Consider the following 20569-nt stretch of genomic DNA (forward strand, 5'->3'; position numbering starts at 1 on the left):
TACTATCGACTATAGCGTCTAGAGTTACCATCAGCACATTGACTTGTGTTCAGGCATTTCGTTTAAAATTATAATTTTGAGGAGCTAAAAGGAAGTTAAACATATAAACTGCTTGATGTAAATACCTATAAGCAAAAAGTAGTTAAAATTATTTTGTTATTCTTAAGTATTTCTTCCTTTTCCAAAATTTTGTAACCAATTTCTCATTTGGTATATTAGGTATATTTCACGACATTAAATGGAATATTTTTAAATCGCAGTTGCGGTCACCCTGATCTACTCCCCATTTTTACAAAAAGCCAAATGAAAATTAAAATAAAAACTTCGTACCTTTAATTTAATGCAATAATATGTGCAATTTGAAGGTGAGTTGACAATAACAAAACAGTGCTTAAGTGAAACAGTGCATAAACAAAAACAAATTGTTGAAAATCGAGTGAAAAGTGAAACGTAACACTGCCTCTCCAGTCTTTTTGTCGTTTGTCTTGTCATTATTTCTCGGAACGGGGGTTCGAGCTCCCCTTCCTCCTCTCTCCTGCTGTGTAGGCTCTCTCAAGGACCGTCTGTTATATATAATAGGCACATACGACATTTTAACGGGATTTCTGAAATATTACTGAGAGGGAGTTAGGGGGGCAAACAACTACAAATAAGTGTCTTTGTTTGGAAGAAAAAGAAAGCAGACGGGAGACGTTGATGACGTTGAAACAATGTTCAAATTTCTCTCTTCATTGTAGCAATTGTCGTTAATATATGGGGGCCATATAATCGCGATATTTCTATAGAGTCATATATGAGTGTGCACATTTTTGTATATAATGAAGGTGCTTCACAAAAAAAAAGAAAAAAATAAAAATAAAGACTTCCAATTGCCCCCCATATGTAGTAATGTATGCGCCGTACATAAGTATGTGGCAAGCACACATACTGTGGCAATATGCTTGTGTATAAATACCAACGAACACAGATGCAACACATGCATATGTATACATCTATTCAACACACACACACACGCAGACTTGTATTTGATGTGTGTGTGAACGACAGCTGACGTTGTTGGGGTATCGGTTAGAGTATCGTTAGTGTTTATCGTTGGGCTATCGTTAATCGTAAAACAAGTTAAAAAGCGCAACGTTCTCTTCCTATATACAAACTGCTGCACACATACGGAAATATCTATGAATATGTGTGTGTATAGGAATTTATATGAATGTGATTGACTTCAATATGTGTTGTGTTGTTGTTCTTGTGTTACAATTATTGCAGCATGCCGATACAGGCGCCCTCATGGACAGACTTTCTGAACTGTCCCATCTGCTGCAATGAGTTTGCAGCCAGTCAGCGTGTACCGATCAGCCTGGGATGTGGTCACACGATATGCAAGCTATGCCTGACCACGCTCTACAATCGCCAATGTCCCTTCGATCAGGTGAGTAACCTTTTTACTATACTTGATGTATGATTATTAATTTGAACTTTAATGCAGACATTGATTGTAACGGAGATCGACAACTTGCCCATTAACTATGCACTGCTGCAGCTGGTGGGAAGTGGAAATGGAGGTGGCAGCGTGGCAGGAGGCAAGGCAGTGGCCAGCAAGGATTCGGAGCTGGCCGATCTGGCACCAAGTGTACAGAAACTGCAGCCCGAACAACTCAAATGCTATAAGCTGGGCAAGAAATGCATCGAAGATCTGGCACTGCACCTCAAATCATTTCTCAATCTAAACAGCAGCAATCTGCTGACAAGACCCATGCAGCGCAAACTCGTCACCCTGGTCAACTGTCAGCTGATGGAGGAAGAGGGTCGTGTGCGTGCTTTACGAGCTGCTCGCTCGCTAGGCGAACGGACGGTGACCGAACTGATACTGCAACATCAGAATCCCCAGCAGCTCAGCTCCAATCTGTGGGCAGCGGTGCGTACACGCGGCTGCCAATTCCTAGGTCCAGCGATGCAGGAGGAGGTGTTGAAGCTGGTCTTGCTGGCACTGGAAGAAGGTTCGGCGTTGTCGCGCAAGGTGCTGGTTATGTTTGTGGTGCAACGCCTGGAGCCACACTTTCCACAGGCTTCGAAGACGAGCATCGGCCATGTGGTGCAGTTGTTGTATCGCGCCAGTTGCTTTAAGGTGTCCAAGCGCGAGGCAGACTCCTCGTTGATGCAGCTGAAGGAAGAGTTTCGCACCTACGATGCGTTGAGACGGGAACATGATGCACAAATTGTGCAAATTGCTACCGAAGCGGGATTACGCATAGCCCCCGAGCAATGGTCATCGCTGTTGTACGGCGACATTGCGCACAAGTCGCACATGCAGAGCATCATCGACAAGTTGCAGACACCGTCATCGTTTGCACAGTCGGTGCAGGAGCTGGTCATAGCTCTGCAACGCACCAGCGATCCGGCCAAATTGTCGCAGCTGCACAATCATCTGCAGTACTTGGCCAGCATTGATCCGTGCGTGGAGACAGCACCCTGGGAGGATGTGTCCAAGGCGCTGGACGCTGTGCGGCATGCGGTCATGGGACTGGTGCACTTCCTGCAGCATCACGGCGTACGCAAGCCGCAGGACAGCAGTTTGGCTGGCGGCTCAACGAACAGCAACAACACCAAGTACAAGATCAGTCTGTGTCGCGATCTCAACGTGCGTCGTGTATGTCCACGAGGCGCCAGCTGCACATTCGCCCACTCGCAGGAGGAAGTCGAACGCTATCGTGCACGCAATCGCGGCAAACACATCAAATCGCCCATGCCGATGGCCATGCCGAATATGCCGGTCAACAACAATGGGAAGAAGTCGTTGCCCATGGGCAACGAAGTGCAGCAGCAGCAGCAACAACAACAGCAACAGCCGCCACCGCCACATGCGGGCCCCATGATGCCCATATCGCCTATACGCTATATGCAAGCATCCGCACCACCGCCACCGCATAGGGGCTACTTGGAGCCCTTGCCACCAGCTGTCGCACACAATCTGTCGCCAAGCGGTGTGCATGCCCAGCTCATGCATCCACATCACAGTCCCATTGCTCGACAACAGCAACAACAACAACAGCAGCAGCAGCACACGGCTTTGAATGGTCTCTTGGTTGCACCACCTGGACGCTATGAGCCACGCTTCAACTTTGGCCCGGCGCCAACGCAGCCACGAAATGCAGCACGCGACTACTCTGGCAATGCGGCAGGTGCTGCTGGCGTGCAACGTAACCCACCGAATTACAACAGCAACAACAACAACAGCAATAGCAGTCAACTACAACACAATCATGCCAAAAGCTTTTGCAGCATGCTTCCAACGGATGTCTATCATTCGTCCTTCTTTGGCAACACCAACACCATCAACAACAACAATAACGATGCGCAAGCGAATAGCAAAGAACAGCCACCCACAAAGCTGGGGCAACATTTAGCCGCTAGCGGTAATCCTGGAAATCCCTGGGAGCATACGTATATGCAACAGCAGCTAGCGACGCTAACGTCGCCGACGTCGTCGTCGTCGTCGTCCAGCAAGAACCCCAATCGACCGGGCATGTCGACCATTTTACCCGCAACAGCTGATACCTCATTTTACGAAAAGAAACCGCCGAGTAATGTTAACATAGACCTGGAGCTGGTGAAGCCCATGGGCGATAGTGGAGCAACCAATCCAGATGCGATGCCGCTGCCGCTGTTCAGGTCCAACCACAACACTAGCAACAACAGTGGCAACAGCAACAACACCAACACCAGCAACAATAGTAGTAACAACAACAACAGCAACAATAATAATAATAGCTCTCTCATATTCTGGAGTGCACACAATAAGGATTCGGCCAACTTTGTGCGCTCCGATTCGATACTGGATGACGATGCGTCACCCTATGAAGTTCCCTCTGGCTCATCGATGCACAGTCGCTACGGTCCCATTTGTCCCAAACGCTCGACGAGCAATTGGAACAATTGGATGATGGAAAACGATATGAAAATCGGCGATAATGCCGTCGCCTTCAATGACAGGCTGAAAACCGAGCACAATGACAATGTCAATCCAAATGCCAATAAGGTAAGTGATTGAGATAGTTTTTAGGTGCAACTTGTTGACACCATTTCAATGTATAATCCACAGAATACAGCTGGCGTGTTCATCTGGAATGATTTGAACGCGAATGCGACGAGTCCATCGAGCAATTACTGGAGCAACAACACAAGTGATGCAGATGCAGCCGGAGTTGCAGCGAGTGCAAGCCAAGGCGAAAGACTGAAACATCACCTGATCCTGGATAGAAAGCCACAGCTGCTGTCCGAGGACAGTTTCGAGGGTGGCATCGATAGCGGCATGATGAGCGAGTTGGAAAAGAATCTGGTTGACATTGTTGAGGTCTGGTCGAATCCAGATGACAGCGGCATTAAGTTGGATTAAATTTGCGACAGCAGAGAACCAGAGCCAGGGAACTAACTCATCGAACTCACAGTTTGAGGAGGAAACATAATGCAATCATTTTACAGTTGTGTCCACAATTTGAAGGACACTTTAGAGGTTTGTACACCGCACAGCTTAAAATTCTAGAATTTCAAGTAACCTACAATTAGTAAAAATATTTAAAGCTTGATCGATATTGGATCGTAAAAAGAACTTAAAAAAAAGAAAAACAACAAAAAAATCGGGTTTGGGAAACTAGAAACTATTATATAATTGTCTATATAAAATGTTGTCATCGATATAACTTATCTTATATGTTAGTTGTTCTATTTAAATTGATGTTCGGGCCGAACCGAACTAGTCCGTGTTATATTTCAATTTTTTGGGGTTTCTTTCTTAGCTTGATCTGTTCCGATTTATAACAGATCCACAACTCGTACATAGTAAATATAGAAATATATATATATATGTAAAATATATATATGAAATGGATGTCTAAACTAGCCACGACCTTTTAGCACAACAAACAATAAAATAAATAGTTGATAGTTATTTCAAATTGATATATATATATATAATATAATTATGTCTATGCATAATTTCAATAGGTGTTGGGCGATCTTCAGGAAAACAAATATTTATGATCACAAACTTTTTCAATTTGCGTCCGTTCAAACAAAAAAAAGAAGAAAAAAAAAGATATGCTAAAAGAGAATTACGTTCAGGGGTCCCTAGCAAGATCAACAGCAAGACTATAGATCTATATAGATCTTTAGATCGATAAGAGATGTATTGAATTGAATGATGATAATGATGGAGCAGTCAATGTCAACCGATTAAAGACAACTCGACTTGATATCTATTAAGGGTAAAGCTATGTCTGAAAATTGTACTAGAATTGAAATGCCAAAATGCTATTACCATCTGTAATTGTAAGACCCCATAAAACTACATAATGCTGATAATGTATGTAGTCTCTCAGTGGGTCGGTTCGTGATTTTTACTTGCAGCAGCAAAATGCTGATCCGATTGAAAGCTTAAAACAATATTTTGTGTGTGTTTAAAAAATATTTATATACATATATATATCTTCTTTTTTTAATTTGTATTTTTTTTTTTAAATTATTAACTTTTTCAAATCAAAACACTATTTTTATATATACACTCAAAAACAAAAACAAGTTGAAAGATGATAAACAAAAAAGCGAAAATATAAGAAAGATAACAAATATGTATGTAATAGGAAGTTTTGGGGTAAAAAGTGTGGCCCGCACCTTGGGGGAAGGGGACCCACATACGTTTGATAATTTATATGTGTATGTGGATGAATGTTTATATTTCTTAAAGAAATTTTAATAACGCTATTGTGCGATGTTGTTAACTATTGTACTATATTATTAAATTTATTGAAAATAAATTAAAATCATGTCCCTTTTCGTTGTACTCGTATTCGTACTCGTACTCGTTTAGTGTAAAGCGATGATGACACGACGACGACGATCCGAAAGGCTTCTAAACATGCATAAAGCCCTACTATATATAGATACTATATGAAAATTAAAAAAAAAAACAAAACAAAAACAACATAACTAAATATGTATATGTAAATGTATGTATGTGCGTATGTAATACATGCGCTATATATTTTAATTGATATATTAATATTATATATTAATGTCAGATGATCCCCCACGTTTGCTTTCGATTCAAATGCAATTTAACAATGGATTTTTTTCGTAATATTTGAGCAAAAGTCAAGTACCTATCATACCTATTATATTCATTATTAGATTCAAGATCGTTTGTTTATAAGTGATTGATCAGTGAATAATGAAAAGAAATTAAATATGTTTTGTTAAACCGATAGATGTAAATTAATTTCTCAGTTGTTAATGGGAAGTCGAAAACGAAGCGAACGAGTTTAGTTAATGAAAAGCAATGCATACATATGTGAAATGTATGTATTTCCTATATATGATGCATTAAATGTATGTAATAACTATGTATACTTAAGCAACAAACAAAAACAACTAACTGATTAACGATAGAGAAATGCGAATGAGATTTGTAAAAATGTGTATTTGTAATCTGATTTTACACTCATTTGCCACGCTCCCCATGCCCACGCATCACCTCAATTCAAATCAAAACCAAATTAGTCAATCAATCAATCAATCAGTCACTCAATCGAGCACCCATCAATCCTTAATCCGCAACGTACCCAGCGTACTTAAAAGACACCACACTCGGTATTCGGGGCATAAACTGGACGTGGTGCAGTTTTAGTCTAAACCCAATGGGTTCATAACTCTCGTTGTTGAGTTGAGTTTTGTAATCTTATAATTATAGAAATTGTAAAAACATACTACATATAATATGCAAACTAGGTATGATAATTGAAAGCAATTTTCAAGCTTCTGAAATCCGTTCGTTTTATTGCCGCGAGCAAAAGCATCTAAACAATTTTTTGATTATATTGTATCTTATCTAAATATACACAAAAAAATATTATCATATTTTATTTATATGTATTACGCGTATTTTTTGTATTATTACTAAAAATGTTAATCTTAAGCAATTTTCGAGTTCTGTTAACCCCAAACAACAAACAATTTAATTTATTTTATTTTTGCCAATAAATTTTTTTCAATTGAATTTATGTTTATATTCTTTTATTTTGTGATTATGATTTTTATTTACTCCCTTCTTCATCCTCATAAATTTCAACGTATATTGTGAACATATCAGAGCCGAAACCTAGATACTTACATGATACCACCACCCAAAATGAAGAAACCACCCGAAAGTTAGCTATGATTAAGAAAACTAAAACAGTAACTAGTTACAGACAATCTTAATAGTATGTATATTAATAATATGTCTCTAAACAATACTTACAGATAAATGTACATACTCGTATATATAGATATGGCCTATGATATTTGATAGTCGCTTCTGTTCCTTGTGACCTAGGGTTAGTGAGAACACGTCATAAAAACACGTTTTTGCGATTAATTCTAGTACAGTAATAAATGTCTGCATCCAAACTTTTTGCAATAGTTACAGTAAACGTAATAAACTTAATAATGATAACAACTATCTAAAGTGCTTCATAAGTAGCTGCAAATCGAGCGCTTCTTTCAATTGGCCAAGTGACTTACAATAGTTTATCTCTCATATGATATCTATATAATTATACAACAAAAATATATCTTCCATCTTAACGCATCAAATGTGTTATGGCGAGGACAATACAAATACAGAAACCAAACAAAAAATAGAACTAAAAATACTCCAAAAAAAAAGATGAACTTTCAATTATTATTTCCATCCTAAATTCAATTTTAATAATGTCTTTGGCACAATCCATTTTGGAATACGCTCAGCTCAGCTCTATCAAAATAAGTCCCTAAAACGATGATGATGATGATGATGGTGTGAAAATGTCCATTCGAATGTATTTGAATATGTACAAAACTAATGAAATATAATTCATTCAGCGTGAAATTTATTGTGTGTTATTAGTTGGAGATTCTTAAATTGTGATGATGTGAAATTTACAGTTAACATATGAGAACTACTCCCAGTTTAATGGGAAAAACAAACAAATGTCTTTATATTTCCATAGATATGTATTATTATGATAATCTTAACTAACAAAACTAATGTATACACACACACACACATACACATAAGACACTCAGACACACTCAGAGCATACATAATAATATTCGAAAAAAAATATTGTTTCTAAAACTAGCCAATAATGTTAATCAAGGAACTTGCTCGCACAGAATCCGGAGTATCTGCATCTATAAGATACTTTGTCTTGTTTGTTACTGTTCGATTGACAAGAGTTACTTGAATTATGTATGTACTACTTTTGTGTGTGCTGAATTTTCTTAAAACTAACAAAACTAAAAAACAAAAAAAGGAAAACAAATTAATTATAAATGTATTAGAAAATTGATAAATCTAATGTGTGTGTGAGAATTCTCAATAAAAGTTATTAAACAGATAAAGGTTTACTTTTATTTGTATTTTTTCTTCTTTTTTGATATAAAGTCATTTAGTTAGTATATATTCTTAAAATTAATTGAATGCTCATTGAAGCTGGAAGTAAGTATATGTATAAAAAATATGTAATGCTATTTTTATAATGTCTAAGCATGGTTGCGGGAAAAGATTATTATAGAATTCTAAGGCAATTCGTATATCTATAATTAGGACTCCATGGGGGGTATCCACATCACAGGAAACTCAATCTCTTTAAGCTCACCCACGTCTAGAAGCCAAGCTGTACCATTTTTAGCCTGCTGAACGACTTTGATAATGTTTTCTGCACAAACTTGGACTGATTGACGCTTCATTTTGTTTGCATCCAGCTCGGCGGGGATGTCAAATTTATGTATAGTCCGATCCTCCATATTATCGATCAAAGTAGTTGCCGTCATGCCTGGGCAAACAGTCACAAAGCTGACGCCAGAGGATGCAAAAAAGGGACCCTTAAATTATAGGAAATAGTAAAGTTAATTATAAAAAATATCAAAGAACTTTAAAGTAGAAAAGTCACCGCAAGACAGCGAGTAAAAGCCGTAACTCCGTGCTTAGATGCCGAATAGACTGACATAATGGGAGTTGGTTCTATTCCAGCCACCGATGAGATGTTCACAATCATGCCACCCCGACCTCCCTTGGACTTGTCCATGTGCTCCAGGGCTATCAGGCAGCTGTTGATAACGCCCAGCTGCAAGTCAAGATCACTTCAAAACGTGTTGAAATCTATTTTTTGATTACTTACCAAATTTATTTGTATAGTCAACACAATTCGTCGATCATCCAAGAATCCCATGCCATTAATAACGAGATCAAAATGCCCCAAACGTTCTTTAGCCACCTTGTAAGCTTCCTCAATCTGAGATTTTTCGGTAATGTCAACTTTTTGATAGAATATTTTAGTATTCGGATATGTCAGCTGCCATTGCGTCAAAATTTGTTCGTTCAACGTCAAGTCGAATACGGCCAACGCCTAAGGTAATCAGAAAGCTGGTTAAATAAACTAATATCTTTTAAATTTATGGTCAAAAACTTACCTGCAATCGACACTCGAGAAGTTCGTTGCATGTTTTTTCGCCTATGCCGCCGAATCCACCAAGGTAAACCACATTTTTTGCCAGCCAAATTCATTTTTTGATTGCCTAACGTTGCACCTTAGAGCATCGACTGATTCCAACTAACTAATGATTGCGACTGCTAAAAACTATTCACATTGTTTGGAGTGTTCGATTTTTAAGCGATAACACGTAAAACTTATAAGTAAACTAAATGCTGTTGGCAAATATTGTCATATAGTCAGTAATAAAAAAGTCAAGCCCCCTCCTATTGTAAGTTTGCATTATTTTATGACACTAAGCGATAAGCATTTTTTCTGAAGTAGGTTTCTTATCATCACTAAACATTTGTTGCTTATCAGCACTTGTAAAATAATTCATTTTCGTTGATATAATCTCATTTATTCTTAAGTAATATAAACTATAAATTTCCTATACATGTGTATTTGTTGAGAGAGTCAAATGAATTTAGGTGAAGAATTGACGTAATTTCTTTCTCAAGAAAGTTATGAAAAGCAGCACTAAAAGAACAAACACAAAAACTGCAACCGATTGTGCTCGACTATAAGATGCCCGATGTCGATTTCTGTACATTGTTAGCGTTTTATTTGCGGTTGCTAAATATGAATTATATTAATATACGAATTGTTTATAATATTTCTAGTTGTAGCGGCCGACGATCACAACGAAATTTTAGTGACTTTGCATTGACATTGAAAATGGATTGCAGCAAAAATGTCACATCGACAGCAAACGAAGAAGAATTCGTAATTATCTTAAAAAGATAATTTAAGAGAGTGATTGCACAGTTAGAGAAAAGCTTGGTTTGTGCTGAGCTAAGTGAGCACAGTGGGTAGCGCTATTAAAATAAGCCATAAAATTCATCCCAAGAATGTGCTTAGAATGTTATATTAATACTATCTTTATTGCAAGTGTTAGTTTATTTTTTAGGTTCGTTATAATTCATCAGTGTTTAATGTTGGTAACTGGGCAAACGCTATAAAGCCGATATCTCAGTTATTATCTTGGCTGGGCCTTTGAAATTTTTATACCCGTTAGCCATAGGACAGAAGGGTATTATAACTTTAAATGGTAATTTTTTATTTGGACGTTGACGTACTAACGGCAGTACCATCAAGTGGCCCAGCGATACCAAGCACGGGCTTGTTGACGCGCGGACAAAACAAAATAAATTTGTGAACAGCATGCATTAAACGAAAACCGCGAATAAATATTAAAAAACGGTGGACAGCTAATTAAATTAGATTAAAAATATGTTAGAATATATGTATAATAAGATAAATAACAATTAAATACTCGATAAATAAGCTAATAATAAGGTTTTAAGCAAAGGAATAGATTTACCAGAGCAAACTACGTTATTGAGATTATTATAGTTCACACACAGAATACGGAAGGGATTATGACAAGCAAAGTTAGTAGATCTACGTGAAATGAGAAGAGGAAGAAAATTCCTAGTGATCCTGACAGGAACTGCAAAACTAATTTGACTTAACAGCTCCAAAGAGTCTATTTCACCATTAATTAGTCTGTATAAAAACAGCACCTTGCATAGTTCTACGGTCAGAAAGAGAAGAAAGGATTAGTAATAAAAGTCTACTGCGATACGGTGGTAATCTAATATTAGGATTCCAATTTAAACTACGAAGTGCAAATAATAAGAATGGTTTCTGCACCGATTCAATCCTATCTTGATAAACCCTATACTGGGGATTCCAGACAAGAGATCCGTACTCAAGGATAGGACGAACCAGTGAGACGTACAAAGTCTTAGTGATGTAGGGATCGTTGAACTCTTTCGACCAGCATACCGCATTGTTTCGCGTTTAATAAGAACGGATAGTGGGTATCTTCCACTACCCTCGTCTGTAGCTAGTGAATACTGAACCTATTTGCATGAAAAAAGTGTCCCTTACCTTAAAGCTAAAGCGCGATAACGCTATTTACCGCAGCTGACAATATAAAAAACTAATAATTTTCTAAATCATATTTGCATTCATAAAAACGTATTTTTTTATAGCGCTCTTAAAAAGCGCTCTTAAAATAGTTAATGTTTAGTTATCATAATGATTTCATTATATTTTTATTGAATACTAATTTAAGTGCCCCCTTCAACTAGTGTCATCTGAGCATAGTTGTGAATATTGTTTATCGTGGTTTCAATGCACGTTACACAATAATTTGTGGTTGATTATAACATACTGCTGAGTTGAGTCACAGTTTAGAATAATTAACAAGTCTAAAATATCGATAAACTTTATTAAAAAACAATAATAACCGATGCTTAATATTAAAACAGATTTGGTTATACTTAGTTATTGTTCAAGCTGGGGTATCCACATCACGGGGAATTCAATCTCTTTGATCTCACCCACGTCCAGCAACCAAGCTGTGCCATTTTGGGCCTTTTCAATGACCTTTACAAAGTTCTCGGCACAAACTTGAGGTGGCTGACGCTTTGCTTTCCTTAAGGCCATTGGCGTCTCGAATTTGAATGTTATCTTATCGGCTAGGTCATTAAGCAAAGGAGTCTCAGTGAAGCCAGGACAGATGGTGACAAAGGCGACACCCATGATGTCAAAATAGGGAGGGTGCTAAAGAGAGAAGAAGCTAATTAGTAAGCCGGATTAGATATATAGAATTAAGACCTACCGCAAGACAGCGAGTAAAAGTTGTCACTCCATGCTTGGCTGCCGAATAGACGGACATGAGTGGAGTTGGTTGGATTCCCGCCACCGAGGAGATGTTCACAATCATGCCTCCCTTGCCGCCCTTTGACTTATCCATGTATTCGAGGGCAATCAGACAACTGTTTATCACTCCCATCTGCAAAGATTCGTTGAATGTCTGAGCTTAAATCACATTGTGTTTACCTACCAAATTGATCTGTATAGTGAGATCAATATGCCGATCATCCATCAGTCCCATGCCATTCACCACCAGATCCAAATGTCCCAAACGCTCAACAGCCTCCTTATAGGCAGCCTCGATGTCTGATCTTTGGGTAATGTCCACTTTTAGATAAAATATCTTGGTGTTGGGAAATTTGGATTGCCATGTAGTCAAGATCTCTTCGTTCAGCGTCAGATCGAATATGGCCAACGCCTAAGTCAACAAACCCAAGAGTTGGTTAAACAAATCGTTTGATTTGGACAAAAAAAACTTACTTGAAGTTGGCGCTCGAGCAGTTCGCTGCATGTTTTTTGGCCTATGCCGCCAAAGCCACCGAGGTAAACCACATTTTTGCCAGCCAAATCCATTGCCAATTAACAATTCTACTCTGTGTGCTTGCTTGCTTAACGTTGCAGCTTAGTTTTTCAACTGATCAGTGTGGTCTCAACGTTAGCTGGCCAACGGCAATGTTTATCAGTTATTCACTCTTTTGAGAATTCATGATTAAAACATAAGAGAGTAATTCTCTGAGTTTTAAGAGCTTGCGCTTTTATTGAGGCTTGACAAACTAACGTTTATCGCCTTGCACTTTGGAGCTAAGTGATTTGAAATCGAGGTTGTTGTCTTCTTTTGGGTTCATCTGCTTTCTGCGAGATCATTTAACATTCAGAGTTAAAAAGAATGGGAAGAGAGACGTGACTGTCTAATTTGTAACACCTGCTAATGCCTCAATCGCTCTTAACTTTCACTTTGTTTTGATTGAAACTGAACATTCAATTATTAGAACATGAGATTAGATGAGACCCCCCTCGATGTTTTATATGGTGTTATTATTATTTTCAGATTAGATTTAGCGCATTGAACCTTGAAGTTCTGGCATAAACATTAGGTTATTAGGCCTAGAGATAAGATTTTATTTATAATACTTTTGCTAATAATATTATTGTTTGTTTATAATAATATAATTAGTGCTTAAGATTATGTTAACTGCATATACTATAAGTTAAACACCTCCCTTAAAATTCACCACTTTTAATTCAGTTCTACAAATTTAGTAACACTATACATAAAATGAAAATATCAAATGGAAATTCTGTGCTATGTTTGGCACTTGCAATATTTTATAATAATGATATTCATATTATTTATTTACCTTTTCATTTTTGTTATGTTTCTTTTTAATATGATGTGATTATTTATTTGTCCTTTTATTTCTTTTCTTTTTCTTTATATGATAATATATAATTTATAATATGATGTTTATTGAAATCATATAAAAAACTAAATTGTACGGATTGTATCCATTCTTTTTCACAGATAAACATGATTTTTTAGTCAGTTTACTGACGTTTATTTGCATCATTTTAATTCACCATAAGCGTTACCTAATTACTTCTGGGATACCGGATATAAAATTACCACAAATGCAACAATTACTTATTTCCACTCCCTTTAGATAGGTGTTAAATGACAGTTAAGTGCTTCCCGTCTTTTTTTGCACGTCTTATCGACAGCATCGGTAATTTCCATTTGAAGTTATTCCAGTTTCGAGTCGCTGCATTTGCCACCGGAACTCGCAAAATGTGAAGCCAACCAAGAGGCTTTGCAACTCGCAAGTGCGTGGGCTAATTGCGTAATGGCTGCGATCGCATCGAATGGGATCGGGTATCGATATCCATGTGCAAAGCAATATCAATATTAAGTTCACACTAGAAGTATTACAACACAGCGTGGTTAGGTTGGGTCTCTATGGCGGTTGTAAAACGATCTGCGATTCCACTGAATTCGATTTTGATTTCGAGGTCATTGCGCAGATTTCTTGGGTTACCAACTGGGTGTTTGATTGGTATAAATAGTCAAAGCTGTGCCAACTGCAGCATCAGTTCAAGCCCATTGTTCACTTAACCCACATAGCAACATCAATTAAGGATGCACTGCCTCATTTTGTACCTCACTACAGCTGCCGCTTTATTGACGGTCACATCCGGTGCAGGGATTCGACCTCTGCTCAGCATTTCCCGCGCCGACAATTTGCGTGATCTGCCGAGGATTACGATTACGCAAACGGAACCATTGAGACGCGGCTACCAAGAGCAGGATACGGCACGTGCCTTCTACTCCTATGGCTACAGCGATGAGAATGCAGCCAGAGCGGAGTACACGACACAGGATGGCTCCTCCCGCGGCTTCTACTCCTATGTAGATGCCAACGGGAAGTTGCAGACGGTCAAATACGAGGCAGGCGGACGTCAGGGCTTCAAGGCCGAAGGCAGCAATCTGCCTCAGGCCCCGGTTGATGACAAGAAGCCGCCACTGCCAGTTACTGATACTCTCGAGGTGCAGCAGGCACGTCAGGCTCATCTGGATGCAGTGCGTGAAGCCGAAGAAGAGGCACGACGTGAAGAGGCGCAACAACTGACGGAACAACAACAACAGCAGCAAAGTGCTGTGAGTGAACGCACGTTGAGTGATGAGGATGCTGACATCTTGGAGCGAGTGCGTGCTGAGCTCACCTCCATGCTGGCAGATCGACAGCGCGAAGAGAGCCGTTTGGGTGAGCAGCAGCAGGCTCGCAAACAAGATTCAGCCACGTCCAATGCTGCTGCTCAGAACGAGGCAAATGACGAGGAACGAGATGCTGATGCTCGTGAGGAGCAACGTGAAGTGCAGCCAAGGCAACAACAGCTCTCCCCACGTGATCAGCGTCGCCAGGAAGGCAACGATGGCAATGATCTGCGTCTGCGAACTGTTTACACTTTGGCTGACATCAGTTCGAGCAGCTATCTAAAGCTGAGTGATCTGGAGGATCGTCTGGACAGGAATAGCCAGGAATTGCGTGTGCCCATTGGCGCCTACTATTCATATTCTTCGCCCAATGCCAAGTACAGCGTGACCACGCCCACTGAGGTGAGAACTCTGCGTCCCATTGCCCTCAGTCGCAGTTTGCTGCTCAGCAAACAGAACTAGACTTGGACTTGGACCTGGGAGTGAAAGAGAAGACGGGAATGGAAACTGAAACTGGAGTTATTTGATTTGGATGATGAGATTGGAACATTGTTGTCGTAGTTTTAAGAATAAATGCAATCTGTGCACTACTGTGCCTAATTCTTTGACTTATTGTGGGAAAATGAATAGAAAAACGGTCATCAATCGGCAATCAATGATTTGTTAAAGCGGGCATAGGGTAGAATTCATCTTTGCAGTCATCATATATCATATATCGTTTATCAGTCATTCAATCAACCAAAAGTCAATCAATTTATTAAATGATTTAGTATTAGCTAAAGAATATAAACAATGGTCCATCAACGAAACAACAGAAGCAAAGAAATCAATCGGGCTATGATTCAATTTATCTGCCAACTGCTTAGCTAAACAAATTAGGAATCAATCAGGCAACGACTTTCTCAAAAGTTCAATGAATATATTATCAATCATTCTACGCATCACTTAATCAAGTAGAGAAAATGTAAATGCATAAAAAAGACATCATGGTTGTGGCCCTACGAATATTCCAGTGGTCAGTCCATCAATCAATCATATTTAAATAACATCATATTAAATTATATTTTGCTTAACTAAAATCAAAACATCACAAAAACGTAGATTTATCAAACAATGATCAATTGATCAGTCAATCACCTAGTCAATCAATGAAAATTGTTATAAACTAATCGCAACTGAGTATGCAGAAACATGCCAGACTGCGAAATACAACAATAAATTACTCAATCAATAAGTTAGTCAATCAATCAATCAACCAATAATTTAATCAACCTATCAATCACCACTGAAAAGAACAGCATTCTTATTCATACGCTCAGCAGGCAGAAAAGGGCACCAATAAATAATTAATTTGATCAATCAATCATCCAGTCAATCAAAGACAAAAATCGCAGAGTAATTGCTCAACAAACAGTAAAACAAATCAATTAATTAGTCAGGTCAATCAATCACTCAACTAATAATTTCATCATTCCGTCAATTATCAATAAAAATAATACTTCAACAAACAGATAAAACCGCAACTTATCATTCAATCTAATCTAATTAATCTCTCAATCACGCAGTCAATCAATGAAAAGAATTGCAGAGTAATCGTTCAAAAACATTCTTATTTATTTGCTCACCAAACACATCAATCAATCAATCAATTATTAAGTTAGTCAAAAAAATAACTCACCCAATAATTTGATCAACTTGTCAATCATTAATAAAAAGAATATTTCAACAGACAGAATACAATCGCAACCAATCAGTCAATCTAATTTAATTAATCTATCAATCACCCAATCAATGAAAGGAACGCGGAATAATCCACAGAAACAATCTTATTTATTTGCTCAACGGATATCGAAACACAACAATCAATCAATTAGTAACCAGGTCAATCAATCAAGCAGTTGGCAAATAGTCTCTGGCGGGTGAACGCAACAGATGATTGTACTTGTAGATGAAGCCATTGGCTGGCTGATAGACGTAGATCGGCTGGGAGAGTATTGTGTTGGTGCTCGGCAGTATTTGTTGGGCTGATTTAGCCAGCTGATTGCGTCGCTTCTCTGCCTCAAAACGCTTGAAGAACGCAACCTTAGCGGCAGCTACTTCGGGAGTATCCTGAACAGAAGGTGACGTTGTTGATTGTCCGCCAGCTAGACGCAGCTTGGCCTCTGCATGGGCAGCCAAGTGCTGAGCACGCAACGCAGCCACCTCGGGTGTCTCCTCATTGGGCCGCTGCTCTAGAGTGCTGGCCGTGACATGGAAGCCAGTTGAATCTGCCTTGTAGTCGACTGTCTGCTGCTTCCCTGTGGCATCCACATAGGAATACGAACCATGTGTGACGCCATCTGCAGTGCGTGTCTCGTGCTTGGAGTAGAGAGGAGCCGTATAGCCATAAGTGTACTGTCCATGCTCATCCTGGGTGTGGTATTGACTAATTGTGCCGGCAGCTGGTGGAGCGCCATATTCCAGCAAAGCGTTGCCATGCACCAAAGGCACAATTAACAGGCAAAGGCAAAGATTGACGTTGAGGAACTGCATCTTGAGTTGGAACGGTTTTTTGTATTGTATTGTGATGATGATGATGATGGGGCTTCCTTTTGTGTGGCGCTGCTAGTGTCGTCGACTCTAGTACTCGCTCTAGAGAACTCTGTGCTTGCCTCTGCTGGCGGTTCTCCCTTTTATAGTAGTAGCACAATTACCACAGCCACCGACTTGACCGAGGCGCCTCCTTGGCTCTGTCGCCAGTTGCAAGTTGCCAAAAAAACAAAATATCGTGCGTTCTCGGGAAGGTCGTCCAGTTTACTTTCATATTCCCTGTTCACTTATTGTTGCAGTTGCAAGCTGCGACTTCAACTGTTGCTTGCCTCTTCCTCTTGCTCTGTTTGTACATAAATATTTTCTCGATTTCAACAAGTTAAGCATAAATTTTTACACAAAAGCCGCAATTTGTTTTCATCTGTCAGTGAATCCCCCCACCACCATCATTCCGCCTTCATCTCTGGCATTCCTCGTCGGCAGCCAAGAACTTAATCAGGCCAGGTTTTGTGGCACATCTTCGTCGTGAGGTCAAGGAACCATTTGGAGCATGCTACCCATGTTACATGCCTCTTACATACTTATCGTTGCTTGCATACACGTTGTTTATGCCGCTATTAAATTTAATTGAAATCAAAACTTCGCAATGCATTTATGAAATTTCGATCAGCTTCCTACAGAAACACAGAGACTTCGAATTACTTATTGGGAACTACTACAGTCAATAGTACAAGTAAAGTTTCATTTGAAATCCTAAAGGCTTACAATAATGGAGATGCCTTTGTTGAGAACTCAATATAATAAAGAAGGCCCAGAATATCTACTGCTATATTTTTAATTTCATATTCTAATCAACGTGTTCAGTTCAAGATTCATGTAATTGAAACAATAACTAAGGGGTAACACTGCAGCCCTTGTTTTTGATGTTTTTTAGAAGAGAAGAATTTGGGGTAAATTAATGAAATTAAGGTACGTTGTAAAACATATATTTAAAAGTAAGGAAAAGTAAAAGTAAGATAGTTAAACTGTCTTTTAATCGCTTAAATTCTTCATTAGCCTTACCCCTTAATAAAAAAGTGGAGTAAAAATTTTTCAAGCAAGGAACTTAGCAATAAATTGTGTCTTAAACCTTCAAAGGATTTAATAAACAAAATCCGAAAATTCGATTTTTCAGTCTTCAAATTGAACACTTCAATTTGTTTTTCTTTCCTCGTTGTTGGTTTTAAGATGCCTTGACTTTAATTAACATTTTTAAATAGTAAAAATTGGTCTTAACGAAGTACTCTCTAGTTCCTCTAGTACAATCTCGTGAACTGTTTCTCTAAATTATTTAAACAGGTTGCATATGATTAAAATTAAAACTAACACTATTTCTAAATCACTGTCTGACAAGGCATTCGACTTGTGTCACATTCTATAGAGAGGAAACCTTCCCTGAGTCGAAAAATAAATATCGAAACGTTGAAAAAATCTCAGTGCCAATCAGTTTTATTTTTGTTCCAAAAAAAATGTTTACAAAAAAGCTTGATTTAATAGTAGAAGCGTGGACTGTAGAAGCGTGGCACGGTGTAGCCATAGACCGAAGGCACCGGCACAATGACATGGGAGCTGCGTGCAACAGGAACAGCATTGCCGCTGAGCAGCTCATTGCGCAGCGTTTCGGATGCAACTCGCTTCAGATGATTGGACTTGGCAGCTGCCACTTCAGCGGTGTCGGCAACGGGACGCGGCAACTCGACTTCAGGCTGGGATGGACTTGTCTGTTGCTGTTGAGCTTGAGCGAGACGCAGACGCGCCTCTTCGTGAGCGGCGAAATGCGATTGACGAGCTGCGGCCACCTCGATGGAATCAGCAGGAACATCGGCAGCCGGAGCTGGAGCCACATCATTGGCACTTCGGCCTTCGCTTGCGATTGGTTGCACGGCACGTGGCAAGTTGGTGGCCGAGACATGGAAACCTTCACCGTCGGCTGTGTACTCCACAGTCTGCAGCTTGCCGGTGGCATCGCGATAGCTGTAGGTGCCACGTGTGGTGCCATCCAGGCCGCGTATCTCCTGCTTGCTGGAGTGAGGCTCGGCATAGCCATAGGCATACTGACCCAATGCATCCTGAGTGAGATACTGCTGCTGTGTGGGCGTAATCAGCGCTGATCCCTGGGCCGTATACAGATACGGATAGTTGGCATACAGCGCCAGGCCATTGGTCAGTGCCAAGCAGGTGGCAAACACTATCAAAAGCTGCATCTTGTTGTTGGTGTTGCAAATGGAAACGCTACGTCTAGAACAGAGTTGTGTGTCTAGGGCACTCGCCTCGTGATTTGATTCTGTCTTTGGCTGGGCAGCAACGCGTCCTTTTATACCCAGCCAAAAGTGGGAGACGCTCAGATGATGCCGTTACAGGTTCTGGGTCTTGTTCTACCCGGTAGGCAATAGAGCAATAAGGTGTAACAAGCTTGTGGGAAAGGTGCGTGTCTTATGGAATATCATACATGAAGTATGTAGAAGGAGTATATTAAAGAGGTAATCTTTATCGTTGTGTAGATCTTATTGACTTTTCGATCTTTCAAATTAGGATGCAATTTTTTTCGCATTTGAAGAAGAAAAATAACAATAAATCTGTTAATAGTAAAACTAAAAATATGAAACTCATATAACTTGATCTGTTAATATAAAAACTTTACATCAATTTTTCAATTCAACGTAATCTTCATAATATAATTTAACTCTTAGAAGTCTTACCATTTCAAGACATTGTAAGACAATAAACCACAAATTTGTTAACAAAGCATGAAATGCTTTAGTTTTTAGTTCTATAGCTACTTATCTTTTATTATATTATAATTCTAATATAATATTTTACTTCAAAAACATATAAACGTTAATATTTGGAGTGTTGGAATATCATAATATGTAATATAGTCGAGTTAACTTTAATTTTAGTATACTATTACTAAAGACATACTGAATAATATTTGAGAATGTTTTCTAAACATTTGGCTCTCCTACAAAGAATTAGGTAACGGGTATTTCACAGTTGAGCAGCCTCATCGGCCGTTTTCCTACTCGTTCTGATTCTGATTCTTTTGGCTGTCGCTGTTGCTGTTACTATTGCAACTTGC

At 39.0% G+C, this 20569-nt stretch overlaps 5 protein-coding genes across 8 annotated transcripts; 2 read left to right on the forward strand and 3 right to left on the reverse strand.

Moving 5' to 3' along the window:
- Window positions 1-232: 232 nt before the first annotated feature.
- LOC133840515 (roquin-1) lies at window positions 233-5974 on the forward strand. 3 transcript variants are annotated; one of them, XR_009894188.1, is made up of 5 exons: window positions 233-365; window positions 1267-1429; window positions 1487-4036; window positions 4100-4510; window positions 5002-5974. XR_009894188.1 is itself a non-coding variant. In XM_062272382.1 (4 exons), exons 2-4 carry the CDS (start codon window positions 1268-1270, stop codon window positions 4391-4393), a joined length of 3006 nt encoding a protein of 1001 aa, XP_062128366.1. In that variant the 5' UTR covers window positions 233-365; window position 1267; the 3' UTR covers window positions 4394-5974. The 3 variants fall into 3 exon arrangements, 1 of the variants encoding a protein (XP_062128366.1); XR_009894189.1 differs by having other exon boundaries at window positions 5864-5974; XM_062272382.1 differs by having other exon boundaries at window positions 4100-5974.
- A 2443-nt stretch (window positions 5975-8417) lies between these two features.
- LOC133840516 (alcohol dehydrogenase 2-like) lies at window positions 8418-10221 on the reverse strand. 2 transcript variants are annotated; one of them, XM_062272384.1, is made up of 4 exons: window positions 9487-10221; window positions 9195-9422; window positions 8967-9123; window positions 8418-8898 (listed from the first exon to the last, which is right to left on the reverse strand). In XM_062272384.1, exons 3-4 carry the CDS (start codon window positions 9099-9101, stop codon window positions 8617-8619), a joined length of 417 nt encoding a protein of 138 aa, XP_062128368.1. In that variant the 5' UTR covers window positions 9102-9123; window positions 9195-9422; window positions 9487-10221; the 3' UTR covers window positions 8418-8616. The 2 variants fall into 2 exon arrangements, with proteins under 2 accessions (XP_062128368.1, XP_062128367.1); XM_062272383.1 differs by having other exon boundaries at window positions 8967-9140; window positions 9487-10219.
- A 1542-nt stretch (window positions 10222-11763) lies between these two features.
- LOC133844544 (alcohol dehydrogenase-like) lies at window positions 11764-12855 on the reverse strand. The gene is made up of 4 exons (XM_062278600.1): window positions 12693-12855; window positions 12403-12630; window positions 12178-12351; window positions 11764-12119 (listed from the first exon to the last, which is right to left on the reverse strand). Exons 1-4 carry the CDS (start codon window positions 12783-12785, stop codon window positions 11841-11843), a joined length of 774 nt encoding a protein of 257 aa, XP_062134584.1. The 5' UTR covers window positions 12786-12855; the 3' UTR covers window positions 11764-11840.
- Window positions 12856-14274: 1419 nt separating this feature from the next.
- On the forward strand, window positions 14275-15529 carry LOC133845414 (trichohyalin). Its single transcript, XM_062279873.1, has one exon. The coding sequence runs from the start codon at window positions 14347-14349 to the stop codon at window positions 15382-15384; it is 1038 nt and encodes a 345-aa protein (XP_062135857.1). The 5' UTR covers window positions 14275-14346; the 3' UTR covers window positions 15385-15529.
- A 1207-nt stretch (window positions 15530-16736) lies between these two features.
- Window positions 16737-19783, reverse strand: LOC133840112 (uncharacterized). The gene is made up of 2 exons (XM_062271772.1): window positions 18984-19783; window positions 16737-17523 (listed from the first exon to the last, which is right to left on the reverse strand). Exons 1-2 carry the CDS (start codon window positions 19692-19694, stop codon window positions 16813-16815), a joined length of 1422 nt encoding a protein of 473 aa, XP_062127756.1. The 5' UTR covers window positions 19695-19783; the 3' UTR covers window positions 16737-16812.
- Between the last annotated feature and the right edge of the window lie 786 nt (window positions 19784-20569).

The sequence above is a fragment of the Drosophila sulfurigaster genome, chromosome 3 (genome assembly GCF_023558435.1).
Source record: "Drosophila sulfurigaster albostrigata strain 15112-1811.04 chromosome 3, ASM2355843v2, whole genome shotgun sequence".
NCBI lineage: Eukaryota > Metazoa > Arthropoda > Insecta > Diptera > Drosophilidae > Drosophila > Drosophila sulfurigaster.

What these genes read in the sequence shown, in the direction of transcription:
- LOC133840515 (XM_062272382.1), top strand. Translation starts at nt 1,268, where the DNA reads ATGCCGATACAGGCGCCCTCATGGACAGACTTTCTGAACTGTCCCATC. An exon ending in GCCAATGTCCCTTCGATCAG is followed by an intron (nt 1,430 to 1,486) that starts GTGAGTAACCTT and finishes ACTTTAATGCAG; the next exon opens with ACATTGATTGTAACGGAGAT. An exon ending in TCAATCCAAATGCCAATAAG is followed by an intron (nt 4,037 to 4,099) that starts GTAAGTGATTGA and finishes TATAATCCACAG; the next exon opens with AATACAGCTGGCGTGTTCAT.
- LOC133840516 (XM_062272383.1), bottom strand. Translation starts at nt 9,245, where the DNA reads ATGGGATTCTTGGATGATCGACGAATTGTGTTGACTATACAAATAAAT. An exon ending in TGACTATACAAATAAATTTG is followed by an intron (nt 9,141 to 9,194) that starts GTAAGTAATCAA and finishes CTTGACTTGCAG; the next exon opens with CTGGGCGTTATCAACAGCTG. An exon ending in CTTTTACTCGCTGTCTTGCG is followed by an intron (nt 8,899 to 8,966) that starts GTGACTTTTCTA and finishes CTATAATTTAAG; the next exon opens with GGTCCCTTTTTTGCATCCTC.
- LOC133844544 (XM_062278600.1), bottom strand. Translation starts at nt 12,785, where the DNA reads ATGGATTTGGCTGGCAAAAATGTGGTTTACCTCGGTGGCTTTGGCGGC. An exon ending in TCACTATACAGATCAATTTG is followed by an intron (nt 12,352 to 12,402) that starts GTAGGTAAACAC and finishes GAATCTTTGCAG; the next exon opens with ATGGGAGTGATAAACAGTTG. An exon ending in CTTTTACTCGCTGTCTTGCG is followed by an intron (nt 12,120 to 12,177) that starts GTAGGTCTTAAT and finishes TTCTCTCTTTAG; the next exon opens with CACCCTCCCTATTTTGACAT.
- LOC133845414 (XM_062279873.1), top strand. Translation starts at nt 14,347, where the DNA reads ATGCACTGCCTCATTTTGTACCTCACTACAGCTGCCGCTTTATTGACG.
- LOC133840112 (XM_062271772.1), bottom strand. Translation starts at nt 19,694, where the DNA reads ATGCAGCTTTTGATAGTGTTTGCCACCTGCTTGGCACTGACCAATGGC. An exon ending in ACAGTCCACGCTTCTACTAT is followed by an intron (nt 17,524 to 18,983) that starts TAAATCAAGCTT and finishes CGACACTAGCAG; the next exon opens with CGCCACACAAAAGGAAGCCC.